At 45.7% G+C, this 25,506-nt stretch overlaps 1 protein-coding gene and 1 long non-coding RNA gene across 2 annotated transcripts in view; one reads left to right on the top strand and one right to left on the bottom strand.

The window, feature by feature from the left end:
• Positions 1–7,199: 7,199 nt before the first annotated feature.
• On the top strand, positions 7,200–24,295 carry LOC143899149 (uncharacterized). Its single transcript, XM_077409163.1, has 2 exons — positions 7,200–8,221; positions 22,860–24,295. The coding sequence occupies exons 1-2, from the start codon at positions 8,111–8,113 to the stop codon at positions 24,213–24,215; spliced, it is 1,467 nt and encodes a 488-aa protein (XP_077265289.1). The 5' UTR covers positions 7,200–8,110; the 3' UTR covers positions 24,216–24,295.
• LOC143899153 (uncharacterized) overlaps positions 13,788–25,506 on the bottom strand; it is a 289,478-nt gene continuing 277,759 nt past the window's right edge. Inside the window, exon 12 of the long non-coding RNA XR_013257403.1 lies at positions 13,788–14,038. This is a non-coding gene — a long non-coding RNA (uncharacterized LOC143899153). The remainder of the gene's footprint in view (positions 14,039–25,506) is intronic.

Below are 25,506 nucleotides of genomic sequence, written 5' to 3'. Positions count from 1 at the left end.
ATTTTGAGGAGAATATTTTGGCAGACGATCGTGTATCTTACTTCTTCGTTGAAAAATTTTCTTCGACCCAAGCTGCATCCCTGTATTGTATTGGTCTTTTGCTACAACGCGTATCTGGCATCGCTGCATTATTGTTACGGATTTGTTAAATCCGGCTGGCTGAATCTCTCGAAGGCTGAATTCTCATTGGCGAAAAGGAATAGACGTTTAAAGATCCAGGTAGGACACCGGAGAAACGCAGGTACCTATATAGCTCAGCTAGGTGTATGGCTGCTTTTATAAGGCGTGGAAATTTACTTCGCGACTTAACGTATTTTTCGAAAAAAGAATTTTTGAAGGCATCACCCCTACAGAGTTTTTCTCGACCTTGGGTCGAATAGATGGGGAGAGGGTGACAGGTGACGAGAGACGACCGTACCTTATTGGGACTTTGATAGCTACTGTGGACCATATGTCATTTTCACAAATTCCTGCTGGTCTGAATAAATTTTTAACGGACTGGTTAGCCGTAGGGGTTCAACAGACGACACATAATTATACATTGTTGTGTCTACACTAATGTCGGATTTCTTGAAATCGTATATCATGTTCGCTATGCGAGAAAACCAATGCAAAAAATAGATATTTAACAAAAAACTCGTTTATCATCATTATACAACGTTCGAAAATAATTATTGGAATTATTTCTTCGCGTGACTGTCCTTCACAGATGTGTTCCCGTCAACACACACGGTAATTATTTTATATATTTTACGATGTATTTTTTATTAAAACTTGATAATTCGAACGAAATAGTCAGGTAGCCAGTTTTTATATAGGACCTTTATGGCCAGTTTCTCGACATCGCTCAATTTGTACGTTCAACTCTTTTCACCCAGCCAATAATCCAGCTCTTTCCCGCTCGATGCGTTTCATGATATATAGCATACATAAAGATACGATGCAAATGCCCGATCGAACGATGGTATTATCGACGAGCGTTATCGCGACACCGGGTTCTGTCGCGGGCTCGGGAATAACGGATTAATCAAAGTCAGACATATTCGTCGATGTCGAAATGACGATAACCCGTTCGTCCCGCGCCAAATCGCTTTCGTGGAAAATCGAGGTGCATGTACTTTCGCGTGCGAACGCGCGAAATCATCTGCGTCATTCGCGTTGTCGAAATCACGGCGCATCGCCTTTTCTATCCGTTTCATGGACACCGCCGAGGTTTTTAACCTCCGCATTCGTCACGTTCTGCGGTTTCGCTATACTTCACCGATGTTGCATCATACGCAGGATGTCTCGGTATTATTGATATCAATTTCAATGATATGGATTTCCTGACGAATTAAATGCCTGGGCGTGCAAGATTCAAACGTATAATTTTATCGACTTCGGTATCGACATACGTGTTTTATAATTCAGCCTTATGGATCGTACATAATCCAAATTAAAATCAACGCTTATTAAAATGAAAATTCAGCATTTTTCTATATTATTTTTTACATTTTACCGAGTTCAAGAGTAGAATTACTACAGTGCAAGAAATCATTTTTCAATTTTTGCATATTTAACTACTAATTATTTTTCGCTAAAATTCGGATTAAAATTTTGTTAAATGCATGAATGGAAACGACAAGATCTTTTTTATATCGTAAATGTGCTTACGAAAGGCCAAGTGGATATGGTAATTACACACGAATCGAAACCCGACACGGAAAGTGCCGCCGCTGTATGAATTAAGCAATGAGAAACTAATTGCCGTTGGAACATATAATCGTGTTATAAGTACGATTGCATTAAATCTCGTGCCGCGGCGATTAAATACAATTTATGACAATACGCACCGCACGACATGCGTAAGCTCGCTCTTACATTGTGTAACGCCGCTCTCCAATGTCTGCGTGGAGGAGAATTGCATCGGACGAGGACGATGCATCGCGAGCTATCGGGATTAAATGTATTTACCGCGCGCAGATAATTCCCGATCTTGAGCCTTATCGCGCACCACCGCCGCATGACTATTGACCCTGCTTAACATTGATTGATTTCAACACACGCGTCCCGGCGCGGCGCGATCGAAAAGAATTACGCGTTATCTTCTCGCTCGGCTATTTATAATGTTTTTAATGCGCGTGCGAAATGGAAAATCTATTACGCGTTTTGTACGAGCGATTAGGATTGCGCTAATAAACAGGGTCAGCGAAAAATCGCGATCGTGCCTGCGTATATCTCGAGTGAGTGAATTATGTTTCCTGATATACGATCGAATTTACGCGAGAGCTTGAGAGATCCGCAATAAAAACATACAATTTCCATAAAAATACTCTAATCTGAAGTCTGAGTGATAGCGCTAGCTTGCTTGAAGCTTCCAGTTGTTTCTACACGGTAATCTGAGAAAGTTAAAAATCTTTGATATTCCACGAACTCGAGTAGACTTCTTAAAGTCTTCGAGTACACTTTGCATATCTTAAAGTTCTATATCTTAACACTACAACTTCTTGTTCCGAGTGTATCAATTAAAAGTCGGGCAAGTTTTCCGGTAACATTTATTGTCGCTTCTTTCATTACGCTTTAAAACTAAACAAAATCAAAGCCAGATCACTCCGATATACGCGCATCAGCTGCGAATTGCGAAAGGCTGAGAGAAGCATGGCACACGCGCGAGGCATCGGTAAAGATGTCGGTCAGTTAATGAGATATTTTTCTAGCGGACGGTTATCACGGTGAGGAGGCGAGGCTAAACTGCTGCGGGACTATAGGACAGTATCGCGCGGTGCACTTCTCGTAAACATCGGCGCGGCGTTCAACATCGGCGTTTAGTATTCTCAAGTTGCAGTTAGCATCCGGTTAAAGCGGCGGCGAGACCGCACCCATCGGGCCGGACGATACTTTTTTCCGTTAGCGAGGAGAGAGAGGGAGAGAGAGGGAGAGAGAGAGAAGAGAGAGCCCGGTGAGACCGTTTCCTTTTTGCTTCGCCTCGATTCGGCGGGGACCTATAACGTTTGGGGCCTTGGGTGGATCGAAGCCGTCGCCGCCGCCGACCTATATCGCTTTTATGTTGGCTCTTGAAATACGAACGCCGCGCCGTCGAATCCTAGACGTCTCGCCATTCTCCTCGATCGCACCGGGTCTCGTTACCTGTCTACCGATCTGAACCGTGCGATTTCGGGAAACCGACGCGCGGAAAGAGTATTGATCCTCTATTGATCCTCTATATACCATCTTCTATTGATGTAGATACGTGAGCGTCGCACGGCACTTTTGTGGCGGAAAATTTCCGCCTCGCATGCGAAATAAAAAAAGATATATTTTCGACGGAAAATAGATGAACGAGAGAATACGAAGTCGATATAAGATCGACACGTTTCGTTCACTAAACGTTAAAGATTTTATTTTTAAGCTCGTAGAAACTGATGGACTAATCAATTCCTGAAACCTGACGGTTCAGTCTTGAAAATAATAACGCTCGTTTCGCAGAAATGGTCTATTTCGCTGAACTGACCTATATTCAAGGGTTAACCTTGACAGAGTGACGTAAAATAAAAGGAAAAAGAAACGGAGTTCTCTGGTCAGGTGAGAACGACGTATTCGCAAACGTAAACGGCTTGTCGCTCTGCCAGAAATTAAGAGATCCAAGCCTGATGTGTTCCCGACCGTGAAAAAGGAACGCGTCGAGGCGAGCGGAGGGAATCGTCATTTCTGAAACGTCGCGTCGGAGGATGCGGTTTTATTTGATAGCACGGGAACTCCGGTTTACGGGCTGATCACGTTGCGCAAGGCTTCCTCGTCGAAAGCGGCCTCGGGTTCGCGAGCGTGAAAGACGGCGCGCAGACGAGACGCCGCTCGTCGCGTCCGCCGTTTTCGCCGAAAGAGTTTCGTTAGGCCCGGCAGTATATATGGTTTATATTTGTATGACTTTCAGAGCGTGCGCCTCTCTTGACGTGTTTGCACAAAATAAAGAATTTGGAAGGCGCGGGCATCCGTCTCGCTCGCGTGTGCGAGAGAGTCGTCCCGTGTTGGCGTGGCTACTAAAAATACATTGTAGGCGAAACGATCGGCAAGCGCGCGCACACACACACACACACAGACTCCGCGCATTTTGCCGTACTGCATTTATAGATCGGAGCGTTTACCGGAAAAAAATCGCGACTTTTATGAAGGGCGGTGTGACCGTCGTGAAAATCGCGGAGTCGAGCTTAAAGAAGCTCTCAATAATTCCAGCTCTCGCGAAATTAGAACGCGAATTGATATTATAAACATTGCTGCAGATTTGAATATCGCGCGCATCTTACTATTTTATTTACGAAGAACATTTGTTGCCTCTTGATGACAGCTATAGATAGATTGGAATGAGATTAATGGGGACCGATAAACATTTGCGAATGTTTGTAAATCTTATTAACAATTAAATGTAATATATCCTCGAAAGAAAATTTAATCTACTACTGCTAGATTTGGCTTATTTTTCCTCGCGATCTATACAGACATATTCAATAAGGATTAGAATGGACTTTAATTCTTTCGAGACGCGAACGTACTGCAAGAATCCAGCTGTCTGAACATAAGGCTTCCGTGATATTATCATTTCTATGGAACACGTGTGACGCGTGTGAAATAAATTCAACATATCGTTATTGCATTTTCATTTGAATAGACAAATGGTCTCGATTGCTGTTTTCGCGTGGAATAATTACTGAAAAAAATGTCCCCAGCTGGAATGAAACGCGCAGAAAACGCTCGGCCAGGCTAATGCGGCTCCGAAGAATTTCTATGAGAATGGAAAATGTGATTCGAATACTATACTTATTATGCAACTCCCCTAGGCACGGCGCGGCGCGCCGAACATTATGTTCGAGGAAACAAGAGTACCCCGGGGCTGGCTGGCACTAAACCTGTTTACGCGTAAAGTCTACCACACTCGCCATTTTTTCCTTTACGACGCCGTATCCGTGCACTTTAATACGCGAAACAGGAAGAAATCATTTTTTTACGGTCCCACGATCACTCGGATGCGCACTGTGATAAACCAAACAATGTGCGCAAACAGTGATAAGGAATGGCCAATGCGCAGATTGGCTCGCTCATTTAATAATTATTCTCTTTAGACGGAAGAGATGCATAATATCTCATATTAAAAAGAATTTTTTCAAATTACTTTGCATTTATACGACAGTTATCCGCGCGCGATCTTGAGAACTGTGAAATTTTATTAAACTTGATTACCTTGCGAGTTTTACTTAAAAAAATTTGAGATTTAATATATATTTATTCGCACTTTTGCCGAGAGATCTACTCTCAGGCCGATAAAAATGTAGGAGTTCGAAAGAAGAATTGATTCAAAGAAGAAAGCGTTGTCGAAGACGTTATTCGGAGGTCGCTTTGAAGCCGCGGAGGTTAAAAATTAACGGTTTACGATTCAAATTTCTCCTCCGCGGCATTACACACGCCTTCCTCAAGATATATTATCTGGCATACGTAAGGACGCATTCAAAAGCCCGTCATATGAGAAAGTGCACGCCGCGCGCTGATCGTAATCTCTTAATTTCGCATGTTTTTACGCCCCCGCAGGCGCTGCATCCGAGTATCCAAACCGGTATAACGCGATATATTCGCGGTCGCGCCGGGTTGCGCGCGGCCAGGATTAAACTAATCGCGGGAAGACGCAAGGACACCGACTATCAGGTCACTCGCTTTCATCTGCGCCTACTTCCCGAGAGTATTCCTGCCCTTATCTTATCTATATAACGTTTGAGCTTTAAATAAACCAAACTAAAGAGGGCCCGGATTTTATTTCCTATCCGCGGTCTCCGACTCGTCGCTGCTAACACAAACACCCGGAGACTCAAGTCCTCATTTTAACCCGAGAACAATTCTTGCAAGTTTACAACGCGAGATATTTAACCCTATTTCATCCAACGTTTTTTTCGCCCCAATAATCCTCCAACCATGCACTTTCGAGTCCCACGTGTGTTTTATAATGTTAATAGCTTTGAAAAATTCCCCAAAAATTATTATAATACAATATCTTTGTATCTTCGACTAAAAATCAATGTGAAGAAAATTTGGAAATCATTTATTTAAATATTTTTTTACAACAATTATATGTCGACAAACACACGTTACGACTCGTTTTATTTAACAAATCATAAATCACGAAAAAATTGACGAAGCTTAATGAACCAAGACGCAAATTAAAGCTAAAAGTAGTGCAAATGAGAAAAAAAATATGAGATAATTATTAATTAAATAGGAATACTTAATTTCGTCGCCGCAAATTTGGTAATTTTTAAATGGTACAGAAGGACTTTAAAGACTTAAAGAATGGTAGAAAAAGAATTTTTGAATAAGAAAAAGCGAATTTGAAGTGACAGATATTTTTTATGTAAAAAAATTAATTTTTTTTATAATCGTAGCTTCTCCCCACCTCTTCCACCTGCCTCTGAGCCATAATAGACCTCTGTGGAATGTTAAATTTTTTTTTAACGACAAAAATATTTTAAATACGCTTAAATTATACACAAAAATACATTTTTATCGAAAAAAAGAAATGCTCATTTACCTTTCACACAACACTGACGTAATCCTCCAACCATGCACTTTCGTGTCCCACCGAGATTTTGATTGTTCGCCGTTTCGAGAGTAAATGAGCTAGGACTTTGAAATTTTTACCTGAGGTTCCCTGCCACAACTTTTTTTAGAAGTGGGGGAGATTATCTGACGATCATTTGTTTTCCGGAACAAACGACTGTTAGAAACTCGTGGGACATGAAAGGGCTGGTTGGATGAAATAGGGTTAATTTTTATTTGCATTTTTTATACACAGTAAGATTGCGTTGTAAGATAATCACCGTATAAGGGCTCTCCCTTAGTTCAAGTTAAAATCTCGAGGCCCAACCAGAAAAAAAAAATAATAGCGCAACGCGTGACGGGGCGAGAAGCTGGCGACCGTGTTTGACACTGACAGTGGCTGATTAGCGATTGGAGGGATAGACGAGCAAGGCAAAGGCAGGCAAGCGACGCATTCACGCGTATGCGTGCGCGCAACTCGACGTAGCGCGGCGGAGTGAGTGCGAACGGTGTACGGAGATGCAGTGGACGAAGAGGGACAGGCGGGGGGAGAGGGGAACATCGTCAGATGCGGATTGGTCGACTGCGGTGTGGCCGCGACCGAGAGTAGGGATACTTCTCGCACAGCAGTCACAGCTGAGCGTTGAGCTATAGACTCGGGTGGCCGATCACGCGATACTAGTAGCTCATGAGCGCTCGTGGAGCGAGCATCGAAACGTTCTCTTCGGAGCGGGCGAGGATGTCAGTTCGTGATCGACGAGCGACTGTGAGAGGAGTCTAAATAACGAGTTTAAAAGTCTTCAAACGCGCGTGCACGTCGTCGATATCCGGATACATACCCGCGGGGAGGACGAGAGAGCTTTAGGGGGAAAAAAAGAGGGAGTCCACTCGCGAGCGACGGAAGGGTAAACGATTAGCGCGCGCGCCGCTTTTATCGCTGCTCGGCGAGCACGTGGCTGCGAAGTATAACGTGCGGCCGTAAAAGAGACTCCTTCAGTCAAGTTCAGTCTTCAGTCTCGTCGCGCCTCTCGCACAGATAAGTCGCGGCAGCCGGAGGTGGAGGAGGTGTTCCCTACGTAGTGCCGGATCGGAGGGATAGCGAGCGACGACGCGCTGGATCGCGCCACGGTCCATCATCCACGCTCCACAGTCGAGTCGCGTTCACGAGGGAGGAGACACTAACGTGTTTACGTCCTTTCGTAATTTTTCGCCCGCCGACAAGCCGCTCAATCCTTTGGACGCAACGTTTCTCGAGTTTCGTTTCGTTTCGCGGAAGCGAGGGGGTTTTTTTTTTCGGATTGTGTCAGCGAAACACCGTCTCGCGCCGCGAGATCATTCGGATCCGTCTCGTCGAAGGTGCCGTCGAATCTGGCGAGAGAAGACCCGCGAGGGGAAATCGTCCGCGACGAGAGTGATCGATTGAAACGACGAGAGATAGTCCTTCGAGTCCCGTCGTCGGCGAAGCGCGCGGGATTGTGATGCGAGTCGCCGACTTGACGTCGTTGTTCAATTGAAGTGAAGTGTTACGTGGAGTTCTTTTGGAAGCGGCCCGAAAATGGTGCCAACGCAGCAAGAGAGCCCCTCGAGTTCCTCGGGGGTGACAATCATGTTTGGATCGTTATTTGTGAATAAGGATTCTCCCACGCCGTATTCGGACGCCACGCAGGTAATTAGAACCGAGATTTCTGTCCCACGGGAAAATTCTCCATGCAGTGATTCTCCCCGAAATTCGAATCTCGGAAAATCCGCACATTTTTCCTCTTTTATTTCAAAGAGGATTACACTTTTATATTTCAAATCATTTTTCAGCGTTTTTTCTTAATTTATCTGTTTCACACTCCGAAGTGAATCGGTTTTTGCAATTTTCTTACTTCAAATGTAAAGTGAGAGAAAAATTAAAGAAACCGATAGAGAAAAAAACCTATTATAGATATGCATCTAAAAGACCTTTACCGGGAAATTTAAAAGAGCATGCTATAGAAAAGTCAACTTTCAAGGAATCTTAAATCTTGTTTGAAAATTTCTGGGGGTGCGCTATAAAAATAGTCGATCAATTTTTAATCTCTTTTTTAAACAATAATTTAAGGGAGCATGCCAGAAAAAGTAAGCTCTTGGAAAATGTGAAACTTGTGTATGTGTGTGTGTGTGTAAAAAAATTCAGCTTTCCGGGTTTTAAACTATCTGGAAACTTAAGGGGGCATGCTAAAGAAATTTCAGGAAATCCTATCCGAAATTCGAAACACCCCGTATTGTATTTCACTTCACTCATCACGGCTGATGTCCATTTGAAAAAAAATACTTAAGGACTATATTATTTTTACCACCTGCAACGGAAACCTTATTCATTTTTACAATCACCGTACTCGTGTTAGCTTCGAGAGTTTCGAGGGTATTTTCTTTCAAACGGACACCAGTTATAAATATTAAAGCTATCGAAAAGGGCTCATGGAAGAGCGGCAAGTTTCTACCTGAGACATCCGCGAGAACTAAAATCATATTGTCGATATTCGGCGGAACCGCCGAATGATACGTGGCTCGCAGGATGTGACAGTCACATCTCACATCCCGCATATCGTTTGCGACCGCCGAGATAAAAATCTCTTCGCATTAGACAAGATTCGCTCTGCATTCGGACCGTAGCCTGCCCTGCGACTCGGTTATTAAATTGATTCACGGTTGATGTAAAGCGGGTTCGTTCGGATCTATAATAGAATTTTGTTGGGTGGAACGAGAGTTTCCAGGGTTGAATTTTGGCCCCACATTTACCTGCGCGAGATTTCCTCTTTCTTTCCCAAAAGAAACCTTTTAATAATACCTGGGTAATCAAAGGGAAAAAAGACTGCGGCATGCATTCGGCAGGGTCTGAAACTCCGGTCTGCTGCATGATGAGGGTCAAGCTGTTTATTTTGAAAGCGGCCGCAGGTAAAGATTTCGAAACGCGCTGTTTAGTCTCGTCACAGATTTACTGCCAAATATTGCTGCACGGATGCATCGGAGGCCTTTCTCAAGCCGGATTAACGTCCCCGCGAATGCTTTCCCCGCGGTACCGCGAGGCTCGACCGGCGAAAATAGCGCAAAACGACGGGTTCGCGATATCGTTAATAACGTCGAAGGAACGCGCGCGCGCCTCAAAGTGGGCCGTAAACTACATTTTTATCGGCGCACGTGGCGAAGTACATAAATCTCTAGTATTAACGAAATTTATTGCTTCACGGCGTATTCTCATTCGTATTCATCGATGCGACTTTTATGAATTTACGACGGACGATCACGTTAGTTGCACAGTTGGAAATGACGATGCGCGATGATTTCTCGAAACGCCGCACGCACGAAATTGTTCACCGGGCAATTTCCCGTGTATTTTTTTTTTCGTGTAATTGAAAGCGGGCTTTCGTGATTTCTATTAGATTTCATTACGTGCCATGCGTTAAGCTGTTGTAACAGTAATAGCAACGAAAGCTTACACGTCTCAAAAATTTATTTCCGTTTTTTTTTTTACACGGAATTTCTTAATTGCTATTTATAAAAATAAAACAATTGAATATTAAACCGAAGAAATTGTTCGTCTCGATTTTGATTCCCGCAATCTGTATCGGAAAAGTGATAGAAACGCCTGGGGTTGCGCGGGGAAACGAGCGGTAGACGTTATTTTAAAGTGGAACAACCGTAAAGGCGAGGTCTCGCCGATCGGCTCAATCCTACCGCCTAATGATTCGGTGCAATAATCGACTCGGTCTAAAATACCTTTTTGATGGAACGTGATAGTATATCGAGATAACTCGTTACACGAAACGCAAAATATCGTTGGCCGATGTTTGTTTGCGAGACCCCGTCTCCTCGACGCATGTACTCATAAACAGTAACTTTTTTTTTCGTTCGCTTATGTATCGATCGGCGAAGTCTTTTTGCGGCAGTGCCTTTGACCGAAAGAAATCAGTCGTTTTCTAAATAAAGAAGCGTATTTATCCTCCCGTCCTTTGCTGCCGAGAGAGAGGGGACGTTTGGCATCATATAATATCAAAAATATCGGGAATTCGCAATTCTGATGTAAATCGAATATTATCAGGCATCAGAAAAATACAAGTGCTAACGAGGTATAGATTGTCAATATTTTCTCGCTGGAACGTTGATCGGATTAACTTAATCCTTTTCGGAAAATTTTTCCTCGAAAGGTCTCGGGTCTCGGGTCTCGGGCGAAAGGACGGTTTCGAGAAACCTCAAAGAAAGATCCTTAGGGGCACGATTTTTTTCGGGTATTGCCCGCAGCGGACCCATGCAGCGCTAAAAACACCACGCATCCTTGCTTTTAAACCCATGCGTTTCCGGCGTGCGTGGTATGCGTGCGCCGGCCTTTCCTTCGTGGGTGACGGGGAGCCGGGGTGCCATATGGCTCGCGTGAAAATTCGTAGGTATTTCCAGACCTCGGCTCTGCTTCCCGAGTCCCGATATACGAACCGGATATTCCTCCCTCGTCCTCGTACGCGTAATTACTTGGAGTTCTGGCTCGATACACCGACATTTTTCTGAGTAGGTCCCCCGAGTCTCGAATCTCCTTCGAGAGACCAGTCAATTATCCTTCGGGACTTTAATGACTCAGGTCTCTAATTCTAGAGTTCGGTCCGTCCAGGTAGTTCTCCGCCGCGGTTATGTATTTTGTATCGCTCCGGGGAAATAACATTCCCCGGTACGCGCGCGCGCGCGCGGCCACACGGTATAGTATACAAGGTATCCGTTCGCGGCGCGGAATAATCGATCGATCGCGTCATCGTCGTGATTTTTGATTTCGCACGCACGACTCCGGCCACCGCGCCGCGCCACGCCGCGCCGCGATCGTTCGAGAGGCTGTATAATTCAACGGTTGCACCACGATCGTCCGATTTCAGCCGATCGATCGAACTCTGCGAGCATACGAATCGAGAATATATGAGCGTTCCGCTCGGCTTCCGTGGTTTCGCGGATCGTTGGCGGTCCTATTACTTAACCCGTGCATATGCCCGAGAGAGATGTGAATTCAAATCGTACATCTTCCTCGTATGTAATTACGACAAGTTACGACACATCTCGAAGATCAATTTCGCATCGTTACTTAATCTTCGCTGCGATTAAAATATCGGAGATCAATATTGAATTTAATAATATAAAAAATGAGAAACGATTCAAGATACACAATCGCTGTTTTATCTGTATCGAAAGAAATACACACACAGGATATTTTCCTTTTCTGATTCGATAACTGTTTGACCGTGTTGCATCGCACAATTGCGTTAGCCATCTTAATCTCTCTTTCTCTCTCTCTCTCGACATGCCGTAACGTCGCACTGCGCGTTATCGAATCTTCATTGCATCCGCCTCGCGATACTCGCGTGAAACCGCAACAAGTGCGTCATGATACTCGTCTGGAGTGCGCGACAATGAGAGGGAACGAGAAGGAAAATATCGTACGGTTTCTGGATGTCTTCGACACGTTGACGTTGTATTTTTAATCGAACGATTCGTTTGTCATTGATCTTTTGCTCAAATTGAAACTGATACTTCTGGAACAAAATGTATCCGTACTATACGCGACATTAAGGCGTGCCGTTAAGTGTGTGAAGCTATACTCATTTTCGTTTCCGCAAGTTGAGATTATCTCGGCTCGACTTTGAATTTCGTTCCCTTAAGCACGGCGATCACGTCCGATACCAATATTGTGCCGTGCGCGCATTTTTCGACGTTTGATTTACCGTCGCTTTCGGAAATCAACCCGCGCTCGTGTGTGTTAGGGCGCGGCGCGGGAAGGACGAAAAAAGGACTCGGCGGGCAACGTGGGATCCGTAATTTTCGTCTCGATTCCAATTTCTTTTTCTCACAGGCTTAATCTCGTCCGGTAAATTGGCCCTCTGAACTTCTCTTTGACTGCTCTCGGCCTCTCTGGCTTCCTCCGTCTCCCTCCTTTGCTCGCCCCCATCCCCCCTCCGCCCCTCGCCGTCGCCCGTTCGCCTCCTCCTTTCCTGATAGGTACAATCCCATCAAATTATCCCGATTACCTGTAGCCTTGACGGTGTACGCGAGCCTTTCTAATAGAGACAAGCGCGCACCGACGTTAACGACGATTTCGAAGTCGAACGCGTGCTGCCGGCATTCGCGTGACGTGAGTTTCGTTAGATTCACGCCGCGCGTTTTACCGTTAAATATACGCGTTTTTGCTATCGACATTGAACATAATTTCCGCGGCGAGCACAAGCCGGAACCTGAGTCACTCGTCGTCGAAAAATATCCATCTCCTGCATCTGGCGATCGACGAATTACATTGAACTTTGCTACTTGTGCGGGCATTTTCCCTATAATACATCCGTATCTGCTTCGCTCATCTAAAAAGATTATTGCAACCTGCGAGCGATTGAAAGTAATCACGGCGTACGCGACGGCGAGATAACGCGCGTTTCTTAGGGCCGCAACTCTCTGGCTGCAACGCGACGCGAACAGGCGTAGCGCAGAATTTTAATCGAGGGACAGACTCCATCGATCTCCGCCGGTTCACGGGGATAGGGGGAAGGGTTCTGCTATCGGGAGAGTAAAAAGCGACGAGCGGATACGCGGATCGGCTCGCTTTCACGGAAAGCTCGCGTGATAACGCGTCGGCGCGGGGGGGGATAAGTCGGATGTTCTGGGAAGCGCATCCGGTGGTGCGCGGACGCGGACGGTTGGAAAAAAGGTCCCGGGGCGATTTCATCGTGAAACGAGCCGCGCACAATTATTACCGCTGTCTCGGCGGTCGGCGTTACTATGGCGTTAGCAAATCGCCGCCACTTTCCCCGCACGCGTACGCGTGAACGTGACATTTCGCGCTCGCACGATTATTCTATTTACGAAAATGATTATTGAGAGCGGCGCGCCGCGCGCCCGTGTCACGTTTGTAGCGTCAATCGTGTCTCCGATCCTCGCGTCGCGACGGAATCACGCGGTTTTCCTGTCGTGCAATTAAAAATCGAAAAGTACATATCTGTACATTTTATTCGGTGCTAAACTATACAATAGTATAGAAGACACGCGGTCTGAACGGTAGTTAAATGTATCATTTGAGCGACTGAGGATTTGTGATTGCGATGCTCGATGACTGAATTGTATTGAAAAAAAACTGCACACAAAATATTATATATAAAAGACAAAGTTTTGCATTGTGTTGAGAGAAAAGAGAATAAAATACTATGTAATAATTATACAATTTGCGTGGAGGGAAAAAATCAGTTTGTTGCATGAAAATATTTATTTAGCACACTTTATTAAATTTATTATTAACACTGCGCGGACACCGTGTTTTTGGAGCACTCACCCGGAGGACGTTCTGCGATTTTCAAGTCCAAAGAGCTTTTTGAAAACGTTTCTGCGTTAAAAAAAACCAAAAAATTCATGTGTCATCTTTTTAAGGTTTCAAAAAGTTATTTCTATACTTACATAAGCCTGTTGCCATTTTTTTTTAAGAGCGCCATTCCTGAATCCATTCCTGTAATCAGAAATGAAAAATCAACTGTGCCTTAAAAAACTTACGGTGTCCGCGCAGTGTTAAACTATTTTTTATTTTTTTTTATTTTTATAGATCGAAATGAAGAAAGAAATATGGGTACTCCACTACTAACATATGGGACAATACTAACAAATCGAATAAAAAATTATTTTTTTAGGATTATACATTATGTGTGGTGTGTGTTTGTGTGAATGTGTATGTATATTGTAAAAATATGGTAGGGAATACTTATTAACAATATCGGATAAGTTTTTTTTTCAGGATTATACATTATGTGTTTATGTGTGTTGTGTGTATATTGCAAAATTTAACTTCACGTTCATTAACACAATACAGAGAGGTCTTTTGGATGGATGACGATGTACCTTTATCCGTCATATAATTTATTTCTATTTTTTGAATATGGGATCCAAATAAAAATTCTAGACTATTTCCTGAAAAGAGACAAGCCGAAACGAAATTATTTACTCCAAACAAAATTCCTGTCCACCGTGTGCTCGAGTTCCCAGGTCTATATAAACGGAAAGGGGGGAGGGAAAGGTTATGCGTGCCAGGGTTAATTACGCTAATCGTCGGATTATCTACCGAGGCGTTATTAGCCGCGACGGTGAAACCATCGGCGATGCCGTAATGCCGTGCTAACCGGTGTATAACGGTATTACAAAAACGACAGTGAAATGGCGGGATGAGAACGCCGCGCCGGTTTCGCTCCTTGAAAGTTACGCGAGCGCGTACGAGCTGCGAGCACGTCACGTTGTAATTACTTCGCGCTTACTTATGCGAGCGATAGAACGATAGTCCTCTCCGGTCCTCTCCCCCCTTCCCTCCTTTCCCTGAATCTCGCGCAAGTTCGCTCGGATTCCGCGGAAGGAGGCGCACGCGGAAGAAAGTGGAAAAAGTAGTCGCGCCCCGCCGGTGAACGGGAGAAATAGTTGTCTTTTGTCGGGTATGCATAAAATCGGCCGTAAAAAGATTGAAGTTACGGCGAGGCCGTAAGAGATCCTGATAAGAACTGGGATTTCTCTCTACTTGGGTGGTGCGAGTTATTGTTACGGTTATGAGAATATAAAGCAGGAGACTATCTCGCAACGAGATCGGCCCGCTTAAGAGATATAGCTATAGATATACTCGCGCAATTTTTTTTTCCCTGTTGTGCGCCATGGTGGACAGAGCTGTACATTGTATGGGATCTGCGTTGCACTTCTGATTCAACGACGCGGTACCAGTAGATGCGCTAAACAAACGGGGGCTCGTTGGATCTAAATTTAAGAGCGTTATTCTCAAATTTAATCTATAAATATATTTTTCGAAGGTAAATTTAGATAAAATTTCGCTATCGCTATACGATACAATATTGTTCGATAAGATATCGTTAATATTTTTTTTTCCCTAATACATATTTGTGTTTACGCGGCTTTATGATAATAGCCAGGGGAATAAGTCCGTGGCGCGCGCGATAAAGTGACATCTTCGTGCGTTATCGGTTATTTGCCTATCGTTGTGCTCTTTATCCTATCGATCTAATCTCAATGACATTGCCGTATCGGCTGCACAATGTCGTCTCTATCGGTATCGCGTAAAAAGCAACCGGGCAAAACAACGATGCGATTGATTCCCGACCCGGAAATCACGTTCCCGCCGCGGGGTCTCGTAAGCGACGCTATACGAGAGACTTCCGCGGCGTGAAAAAAGCGATTCTCGCGTGTCGCCGGGAGACGACGAAGGGAAGGAAAAAAGAAGGCTTTTAACGTTCTCCGGGCCTCTCTACGGCCGATCGGACGAGATTAATGTCTATTGCAAGGTCGCGTTGACAGATTCATAGCGGTAAATTGTGTCGGCGAAGGTCAAACGAAAGTACGATCGCTCGCCTTCGCCGAGACGAACGGTCGCTGCTGGATCAAATGTCCGGTGGAGGAGAATTGATTTTAACTCTCCGGAGGCCGGTAGTTCTTTTTTTTTCTTCGCACCGAAATCGCGCGTATTTCGCGAGGCGAGAGGCCCGAGTGAACCGCTAGTAAATTTCCATTGACGAGGTCGAGGAGGTATTAATAGAAACGAGAGGTCGAAAATCGCACGCGCGACGTCCCACACGTGTAACGTAATGAAGAAATTACATTATCTAAATGTGGAAGAGAATTACCGTAATACCTACCATTAGTAGACTCAGATTTATGCCGAAGAAATTTTATCAACTCAAAAGTTTAGCGCTAATGGACTAACGCTGTTTGGCGTTTTGCGGCTTCAAAAAAATGTTAGCTCGCTCTAATTTATTCAAATGTAATTCCATCATCGGCTTGTACCTCTTCCCGTTGAAATTAATATAGAAAATAGTGGAAAAATTCAGAATTCGTGTAGAAATTTAATATTGGTGGCTTATCGAATGAGGACTGGATGATTTTAGAAATATACAGTGACTGTACGCTTTGAGAGCCGATGTACTTAAAAAGCACTTAAAAGGGGTCTGGCGGGCACAGACGCGTCGTTGTGTATTTTATAAGTGCCACAATCTTATGCGAGCTGGATGAATCACTGTGACGGGGGACTCGACACGTCGCGACGATAGATAGAGACAGAGAGAGGGAAGAGAGACAGATAAAACGGAAAGAGGCACGGGACTCCGTTATCAGGTTTTACCAAATCGTTCATCGCTGTGATCCTTTTGCGGTATTACCACGCGGCAACATCCGACGTTTCGTAAACGACACGGATATGACGCATCTCCGCGGAATATCAGGTCAATGACATGTTTACAGACTCCGCGTTATTTGACTAGTAGTTTCAGCTTCCAATTCATCACTTTTCTTATAGATTATTTCTTTCTTTATAAATTGACTAATTTCAAGGAACTGTATGAGATAAGACGTATCGCAAAAATTGCAACGGAATTATTTTTAGTATCTTTTCCTTTCCAAAAGTTTTTCGTTTAGCGGTTACAACGGACAAAACGCTTATTGCTGCAATCCCGACTGCATGGAAATGTAATTTGTCGTTACACGTAACCCGCGCGAGAATTCGAGTTTGGCGAATGTCACAGATCGCAGCATCCTTCCGCTGGAAGTTCCAGTGGCGACGCAATTTACGAGAACGCTGTTTGTACAACGGTAGTTTTGAAACGAGAGAGAGTGCGTGAGCACGCAGGTGCGGAGCTACTCCGTGACGGGGGAGAGGAGGGCGGGCGGCGATTTTTCCAGGCATCAAACGCAGGCGGAACAGCCAGGGGAATCGATATACGCGCGAGGAGGGTTAACGACGGAGGTTCCGATCGGTAGCGAATCGAGCGGGTTGGCCAAGGCCAGTACAGCTGCGTTGAGAAAACGCGCGGCCATCGTGCATCGAGCCGCCGCGCCGATCGGATCGGTTCGGCTCGTGGGATCGGCGGGCGCGGGGGAGAGGCCGGGCGGCAACAGCGAGAGAGGGCAACGGCAACGGAGAGGAGTGTGGGCTCCAGCAGCAACGGAAGCGAGCCCGGTTGTTTTACCGCAGAAACAGCAGCCGGCCACTTTGTTGCACGCCACGAAATTATGCACCGCCGAGAAGCGAGCGCGCGCGCGCGAGAAGCGCTCGTAAATAACGACCGGGCGTCACGAAATTACTTTCGGGGCACACGCCGCGCGCCGTCGCCTCTTCTCCTTCTCTCGCATTACCGCGAGGAGTTTGATTCTGGATCTTCCCTCGATGTACCGTACGTGTGTATGTGCAACATCGGTTTCGTGTATACCGGTAATCGATCCGATCCTCGGTCTCGTCCTCGCCGCTGAAATCTTACGTCGTCGGGAATTTCTCGCGTCTATGGTTTCTGTTAATTGGCCGCTTCAGACATTAATTTGAAATGTTATGTAAACGCCGTGTATAGACGCAACTGTGGAAATGTGTGTGCGTGATTCTTTTAGGAGATATTATGAAATAAAACTTAGCTTTTTTCCTAAACGGAAATATCGTGGCGTGTTTACCGATGCACGTTTAAACTTTTAAAAAATTATTACTTAAGATTATTAAAGAAAGATAACTGCGAAAATTGATGAAGAATGTATGAGAATTCTCCTGCTATAATTACTTCAGCGGTTATAATTACCAAAGCACGCTCTATATCTCCGTTTTAAAAGACATATTATAAATAGCTTTACAAACATAATAAAAATGTTATAATTATATTATGTTACAATTATATTATATTATAATTATATTGTATTATTATATTATATTGTATTATAATTACGTCGTAATTATAATAAAGCCATATTTTTACATGAATGTTGCCTACTGTATTCTTTCTTCGCTCTCGCAACTTTATCTATTTTTGCAATTTACTTTATTTTGATGACTCCAAACAAAACCGAACCTGGAGAGAGCCTTTTGCTTGCGACTGTTTTTGCACATCACTGAACTACTCAAGCCTAACGCGAACCAGTATTTTTCCACTCGCCTACACGTGTGTCTCTAATGTCTATATAATTATATCATAAGTGTAAAAAAAATATTGCTCTCACGCAATAACGCCAAATCGGGCTTGACGCCTGCGAGAAAGGTTCCCAAATTCTCGAAGCGACAAAGCCTCGAACCCAACGGTCTCGAATTCTTTTGCGCGCTATAAAACCGGCCGACCGAGTTCCCCAATTTGCGTCTAACGGCACAGATCTAATCGTTGAATCGCTGAATATATATAAATTGCGAATCGGATCGCGAATCCGACGCGGCGCGGCGCGGCGCGCAAGGTGACGCGTGGCTCTCTTCGTAACCTACATTCAGCCTCGCGATCTCCGCCGCGCAAATCCCGGTACGTCGACCGTCGACATCTGAAAGTATAATACACGCACGGTGTTAGCCGTGCATTAACATACACCGCCGTCTAATAAGCAACGCAAATCGCGAGCGGATCAGAATGCGGTGTGCCCTTGCGTTCGCGCGCGCGCGCGCGCGCGCGATCTTTTCGTATCTCGGACGAGAGAACCCGGGCGCGATCCCTCGTCCTCCCCGCTCGCGTTTCGATAATTACACGCGCGTTGCGTAACGCGTCTCGTAGGCCCTCCTGCGTGCATCAACGTCGCGCCCAAGGTCCGCTCTTTCGTGGAAAGTCCGCGGAGCGAGACGGCCTGGGAAATTAGCCGATACGAGGAGGGAGCGAGTACGCGCTCTTTTGCAAGAACCGGTATATATTTATCTCCCGATATCGTTGTGATCAAATCGCCCGCGCGGGACTCACGCTAGAATTTTGCAAGACGCTCGAGTTTTGCTCAAGAATACAACATGCTCATCTAACGATCGTCAGTCTTTCAAAGAAGATCTGCATAATGTGTCTTCTGTTTTTTTTTACTGCTTTGCAACACGCGTGTTATTCTTGAAACGTAATCATATATGTTATGTTATACGTCACGTGTAAAATTAATGAATGCACGTGAGCTATAGAAATTATTTCTTCAACGCTATAAACGTCTATTTACCGTAGATACGCGTATAACGCTTTTATTGTATCTCCAAGGAGTGCCGGCGGGCCCTTAAGACGCAAGATGCAGGCGATAGATTCGGGCAGTAAAAACCGTCCATAAACTATTTTCTCCGATCTATCGAGATACCAGCGTGTAGCGACCAGATATCTGCTCTAATGGCACCGCTTTTGCAGCGCGAGTGGAACATATGGCGGGGCTACACAAGCCTCGTCCCGAATATACACGGGGGCTCCACCCACCTCATCGCATCCCTCGGAAACCATACTTTCGACGCTGATCCTCTCGCGAGCAACGGTCACGCTCGATTTGGCGGTTTCGTGTTCGTGCGATTTTCACGGGTCGCAGGTAAAAGCTGGTCGGCGAGGATAATGATTTATCGGGCCCCGATGGTGGTAGGACGGTGAGAGGCCCCGGGGGGAGGAGGGGGGCCAGCGCAACGACTTCACCTCCATCTCGGCGGCATGGGTTTTTCTTTTTGTTTTATTAAGGCCCGGGGTTCGGGGCCCGGCGCGGCGTCGTTGCCGGCCTCTTGAGAGGAGAGAGAATCCATTACGCCGATCGCGCGCCGCCTGGTCGGCGATATCTCTCTCATTTTTGCAGCGTGTAGCTCGTCAAAACGATCGGGCCGCCTCGATATATACGACGTGTTGTGCGCCAGATATTCCGCGAGACGTGCCGCAGGTTCTCCGTCCCCCTACCGGGTGTTACATAAATCGGATCTCTCGCGAGCGCGAGAAACGCGGCCGAATTTCGGCGAATGACGACGTGTAATTCATCGGGCCGAAATAATCAGCCTTGACGATCGGCCCGTTCAGCCGTATAGTTATCGGCCATTTAACCAATTAGAGATTACTATCTAGATATTTATACGGTCAATTGGGATAATTGCGATAGCGAGGTAAAAGAAGTATCGTAATGAATATTATTTTTATCGTTTAAAGATATCCGCGTTACATCACTATATAAATCGAGGGGAAGTATATCGTAAAATTTCATAAGTTATATGATTTTATATGGGTATTTTTAGAAACTCCTTAAAAACATCTGCATAATAAATTTAAAACAAAATTATTATGTATATATTTAGATATTTCTAATACCTAGATAAAATATTTTTTTAAGTCTTTGAATAATAATTAAGTTTTTATCGCAAGGATATATATCCGCGTTCTGGCGTTTCTAGAAAGCTCTTTCAGTTATTTCGCCGGAAAGTATATTGTGTCGTGTGTTTCTAACGCGCCTATTACCAAACGGAGCCTGGCACCTTCCGCGTCGCGTTGCGTCGGTCGGCGCGACGAGAATTGTCCGGGTCGGCCGTGAAACCGACGGGGGTGGCGGGGTATATCCGCGGCTCGATATCCATTTGAAACTTTCTCACGTTTCGCGGCACAAATGACGATCCCGTGTTTCACGGCCACGCGACTAGGAAGCGACGAGGTGATTTACAAGAGCGGTTCGTCGTCGTTGTCTCTGTGCGTCAGCGACGAGCGATCCTTGAGCTCCGAGGCTCGGGGCCCCGTCTGTGTACCCCATTACCGCGGGGCCCCCCGAGTTCGCTCTTTTCTATTCTCGCGAATCGCGATTCGCGACTCGACGTTTGCGCGCGCGCGCGACCTAAAAGGACAATACGCACGGCTTTTTCCTCTTCCTCTTCCTTTCCCAGCGATAACGCGCGACGCGCCGCGCGTCGGCGAGCCGCACTTGATCTATGGATCTCCATCTCTATCGTCGTCGGCGATCACGATTGCGGAAGAGGAACGCCGTTCGTCATTCCGTATGTTGATCGCGTCCGTTGTCGGTGTTTTTTAATCAACCTGGAATGACGCGGTTGCGCGAATGTTTCTCAAACGTCTCGCGAGGAACGAAAGGAGATGAAACGTCCTATTATTCTAATCACATTTGAATTATTCTAATTGCTAGTTCAACTAATCTAGCGATGAATATATGAAATTATCTAATTATATCTAAGAATAGAATTTTAAACAGCGTTGAAGTGCTTCTTGTCTTCTCTTTTTTCTGCTTTTCTTCTTCACATATTTTATTTAAAAGAATCGAGATATAATCTATATTTAATTGGATTATGCAACTAATATTATGTTTATGGTACTGATAGTGTCGAGAATAAGAACTACATTGGCTCGATGCTTCTCGCAGTATATTCTTACGAATGAAAGACTTCTTCTTTGGCACGTCTTCTTTAAGTCACAATTGTATACGTCGGGAAAATTCACGTCGGGAGACCGCTCTGTAAACGCAGATGATGTCATTGTGTACGTCAACGCAGCGGGATCGAAGCTCTTCCAACCATCTGCGCGAGCGGCGCAATCGCGAATCCAGAGAGCATTCGGTGAGCGATTAGCGTGATACGGTCTTTACTCGGTTTATCACGCAGGAACTGTCGAGCTGCCCGTATGCGTGCTTGCGCGCGCGCGTGAGTATGTGCGTGTACTCGCAACGAAACGACGCGCATATAGCCCGGAGACCGGTGTACATACACGCACGCGATCGCTCGATTCTCCGTCAAGTTCTCGCGAAGGCCGCCACCGTGTGGCGAGTTGAGATGCGAGTGTGTCTCTCGGGCTCGGCCTTGGTCACCCGCTTCCGTCAGCTGCGGGCTAATTGTGAATAACGTGTCGATACGCAGGCACGCACGCATGTGCATGTGCACGCACGACGGGACGGTCGAACCTCGGGGCCTCGATTCCGTGATAAGGAGCGGCGAGGAGCCTTTCCGTGTCGCGCCCGTTTCTTTGTAGCGTAATGTCGGAAATTATGCCGAAACGGGAGCAGCCGCTCGCTTTATTACCGGGTGTCGTGTCTCTCCCGGTTCGTTTTACCTTACGCTCCGTACATTCGTCTTTTTTTCCGCGTACATAAGCGCTCTCCCCGGCGTTCGATCGAAGAGAGGAAAGAGGAAAAAAAAATAAAAGATACGCCGACCCGCATTCGTCGCATCCCACATTCAACGCGATCGGACGCGGCTTGGTTCGATTCCGGGTCGTGTTTGTCTAATGCGAAGATCGCGGTCAATTCGATGTATCATAGGCTGAGAATCACGCGTGGTCAGATGTCGAGTTAAATATACGGGTATCGATATTATGACTCATAGGATTCTCTCTCGACGTGGCAGTATTTTCGGCAGAACTCTGAGACTCTCTGTGACTTGATCTAACAATGAGATATAAATCCTACATCAATTTATCGCGATGTCGACTGTGAAAATTATCTTGCGGGATTACCGATTGTCGGGGAGAAGATATGCTAAATATAAGAATTTCCTAAAAATAATAATTGAGTTAGGGTGACGAGTTGAAAAGGGAATAAACGAATGCCCGTTTCTGATTTCTCTGTTACAGACGAAGAAGAACAGTCCTAATCGCATCAAGAGACCCATGAACGCATTCATGGTCTGGTCGCAGATAGAGCGCAGGAAGATCTGTGAGGTTCAGCCGGATATGCATAATGCCGAAATCAGTAAAAAACTAGGGAAGAAGTGGAAGCAATTATCAGAGGAGGATAAAAAGCCTTACAAAGAGGAGGCCGAGCGACTCAGGGATTTCCATGCGGCAGAGTATCCAAATTACAAGTACCGACCCAGGAAAAAGACCTCGAAACCCGTCGAGGTCTCGAAGGCAAAGGAGAGGAAGAGATCGCGGAAATCGGTGTCTATATCTTTGCCATCGCCGTCGATATCGTTGTCGCCTTCCCCATCACCGTCGTCGTCGATGTTGTCGACGCCGTCGAGCAGCCCGGCCTCGATATTAGCCAGCTCGTCCTCGTCACCGCTGTCGCCGATCGCGGCGCCCGCTGCTAGTCACGTTGCAAGGACCAGAAACGATAATAATAACAACACTCAACAGCAGACGCTGAAGAAACCGATGAAAAGGCTCCAGGCTCAATCGAGCGTTAAACCGATGTCCAGGTCGAACGCCAAACCCATCGAGTTGCCTCCTCTGGAGACGACGCGCCATATGCTGCACTCTGATGTCGATTACACCTCAGCGCCGTCAACGGTTGTCGCCAAGGTGCCCACCAGTCCGACCTGCGACACCCCGGACTCGCCCGAGTCCGCTTTCTACGACGAGAGCTACAATCCCGAGAACATCACGTCCAACAACAACGTTACAGCCTGCAACGTCGCTTCTACCAAGATCAAGCAGGAACCATTGTTGGAACCGAAGTTGGAACCGCAGATGGAATTGGATCAGACCAGTTTCGCCTCGAAGGACATATGTCTGGCTTCCTCCTTAGATTTGCCGTCGACGATGCGAATGGACTATCGCCCTTGTCTCCAGTTGGCTTCCGCTGTTTCCGCTGGTCGACAGACGACGAATTTCAACGTGAAGCGGGAGCCCATGATGATGAATGCCATCCCTCCGATGATGCTTACGCCGCAATCGTCCATTATGTCGTCCGTTCCTATGACGACGACGATAGGGTCCGCGGGGATGAACCTCGATGACTCCCTCGATGAGGCCCTCATCGGCAACATCGGTCGCCCGGTCAGGCTCGAGGAACTCATGAACAACTTTGATCCTCGTGATATCCCTGAACAATCGTTACCCGAGCTATCGTCCGACATCGAGATGGAGGATATCATCGAGATGGACTTCGAATTTTCTCGCTCGAATGAGGAGCTCATGTCCTCAATGTCAAGCATACTCGGCAATACGAGCAATGACCCGGCTCCAACAGAATGGAACAGCTATTGAAAAGCCGAGAGAGAAAATGAGGAGGAAGAACAAAGATAAACAGAATGCGCATCATCGGTTTGTATCGAGCGTTTTTTTTTCACGCAGAGATTGCTAATAGCGTTACGAATAATTGTCCTCAGCACGTTGCGCGAGTAGGGAAGGAATTTGCCCGCCGTGTTCCGCGAGTATTTCGCGAACCGGTTTCGATTTCAAGATCTCGACCGGACGTGCCGATGTGATGCGCGAGGATAACCGCGCGTCATCGCGATCGCTATCGATTCTTTTTCACGGATCGCACGCTCGAGTTCGACTGAACGCATTATCATCCGCTATGGCACGTCTTCGTCTTTTCTACTTGTCGTCAGAGTAGATACTACTCTTCGAGTGTACGAGCGTTTTCTTCGGCTGTCGCGCGTCGTGGCTTTCCGTATTGCGTTTTGCGTTTTGTACAACCGAATCTGCAACCGATCAGTCGTTAGATCCAGAGAGGCAGAATGTGTCTCTTTCGAGGGAAAGAGATGCGATTGTTTGATTTGCAGTTAGTTTCTAACGAATTAACAAGTATATTCGCGGGTAAAAAAAAATTCGCGATAATTAGCGTATATAAACCATTAAGATGTATTCAAGAGATGGGGCATTACGTGGCCTTTATTGGTTTTCTCCTTTTCGTTTCGGAAATCCCCACATTCTCGATGTTTGGGTATGAACAATAGTCCACATTCTCGATTGTTTGGGTGTGGAATCGGAAGACGCACAGTCTTCTACCTGTTTATAATATCTAATGTATTTAAAATTTAATTTAATAGATCCCGTTTCGTGGGTGTGATTTTGACATGACGATTGCCGCGACGCACATCAAACTTAATACTTTTGACGGTATTGAACTTTTCTTACGAACCAATCAAAATTTTTCGAGCTCTAAACCGATCAAGCGATCGCTGACTATTTATATTCCGAACATGAGCGCGGCATAAGATCGAGAAGAAAAAGACGAACGATAGCCACGGCGCGCGACGGGGTTTCGGGATCTAGTTTTCTTTTTTTTTTTTGTATATGTATTGTAGTATACTTTTGTATGAAGTTAGATAAGCGTGGGCGGGCGGTTGAGCTCGCGTGGTTTGTATTAGGCGAATCGAAATGATAATTTGACGATGAAGAAATACGCGAATGAAGAATGTTCGCGGAGCAAGTTTCTTCGCGCGACTTATAGCCGCCCGCTTTTTGTTGTATATATCGAAACTGTATTTAGTAGAATATAATATATACTTAAAGTATAAGTAAAATCTCTCTCCATCACACAATTGTGCAA

The sequence above is a fragment of the Temnothorax americanus genome, unplaced genomic scaffold (genome assembly GCF_048541705.1).
Source record: "Temnothorax americanus isolate GAGA-0224 unplaced genomic scaffold, ASM4854170v1 Scaffold26, whole genome shotgun sequence".
Taxonomy (NCBI): domain Eukaryota; kingdom Metazoa; phylum Arthropoda; class Insecta; order Hymenoptera; family Formicidae; genus Temnothorax; species Temnothorax americanus.
The sequence above is the reverse complement of the archived record's forward strand: the minus strand, read 5'-3'. Positions and strand labels throughout refer to the sequence as shown.

Excerpts from the sequence above, each read along its gene's own strand:
- LOC143899149 (XM_077409163.1), top strand. The coding sequence starts at position 8,111 with ATGGTGCCAACGCAGCAAGAGAGCCCCTCGAGTTCCTCGGGGGTGACA. Across the intron at positions 8,222-22,859 it reads CGTATTCGGACGCCACGCAG|ACGAAGAAGAACAGTCCTAA; the intron begins GTAATTAGAACC and ends TCTCTGTTACAG.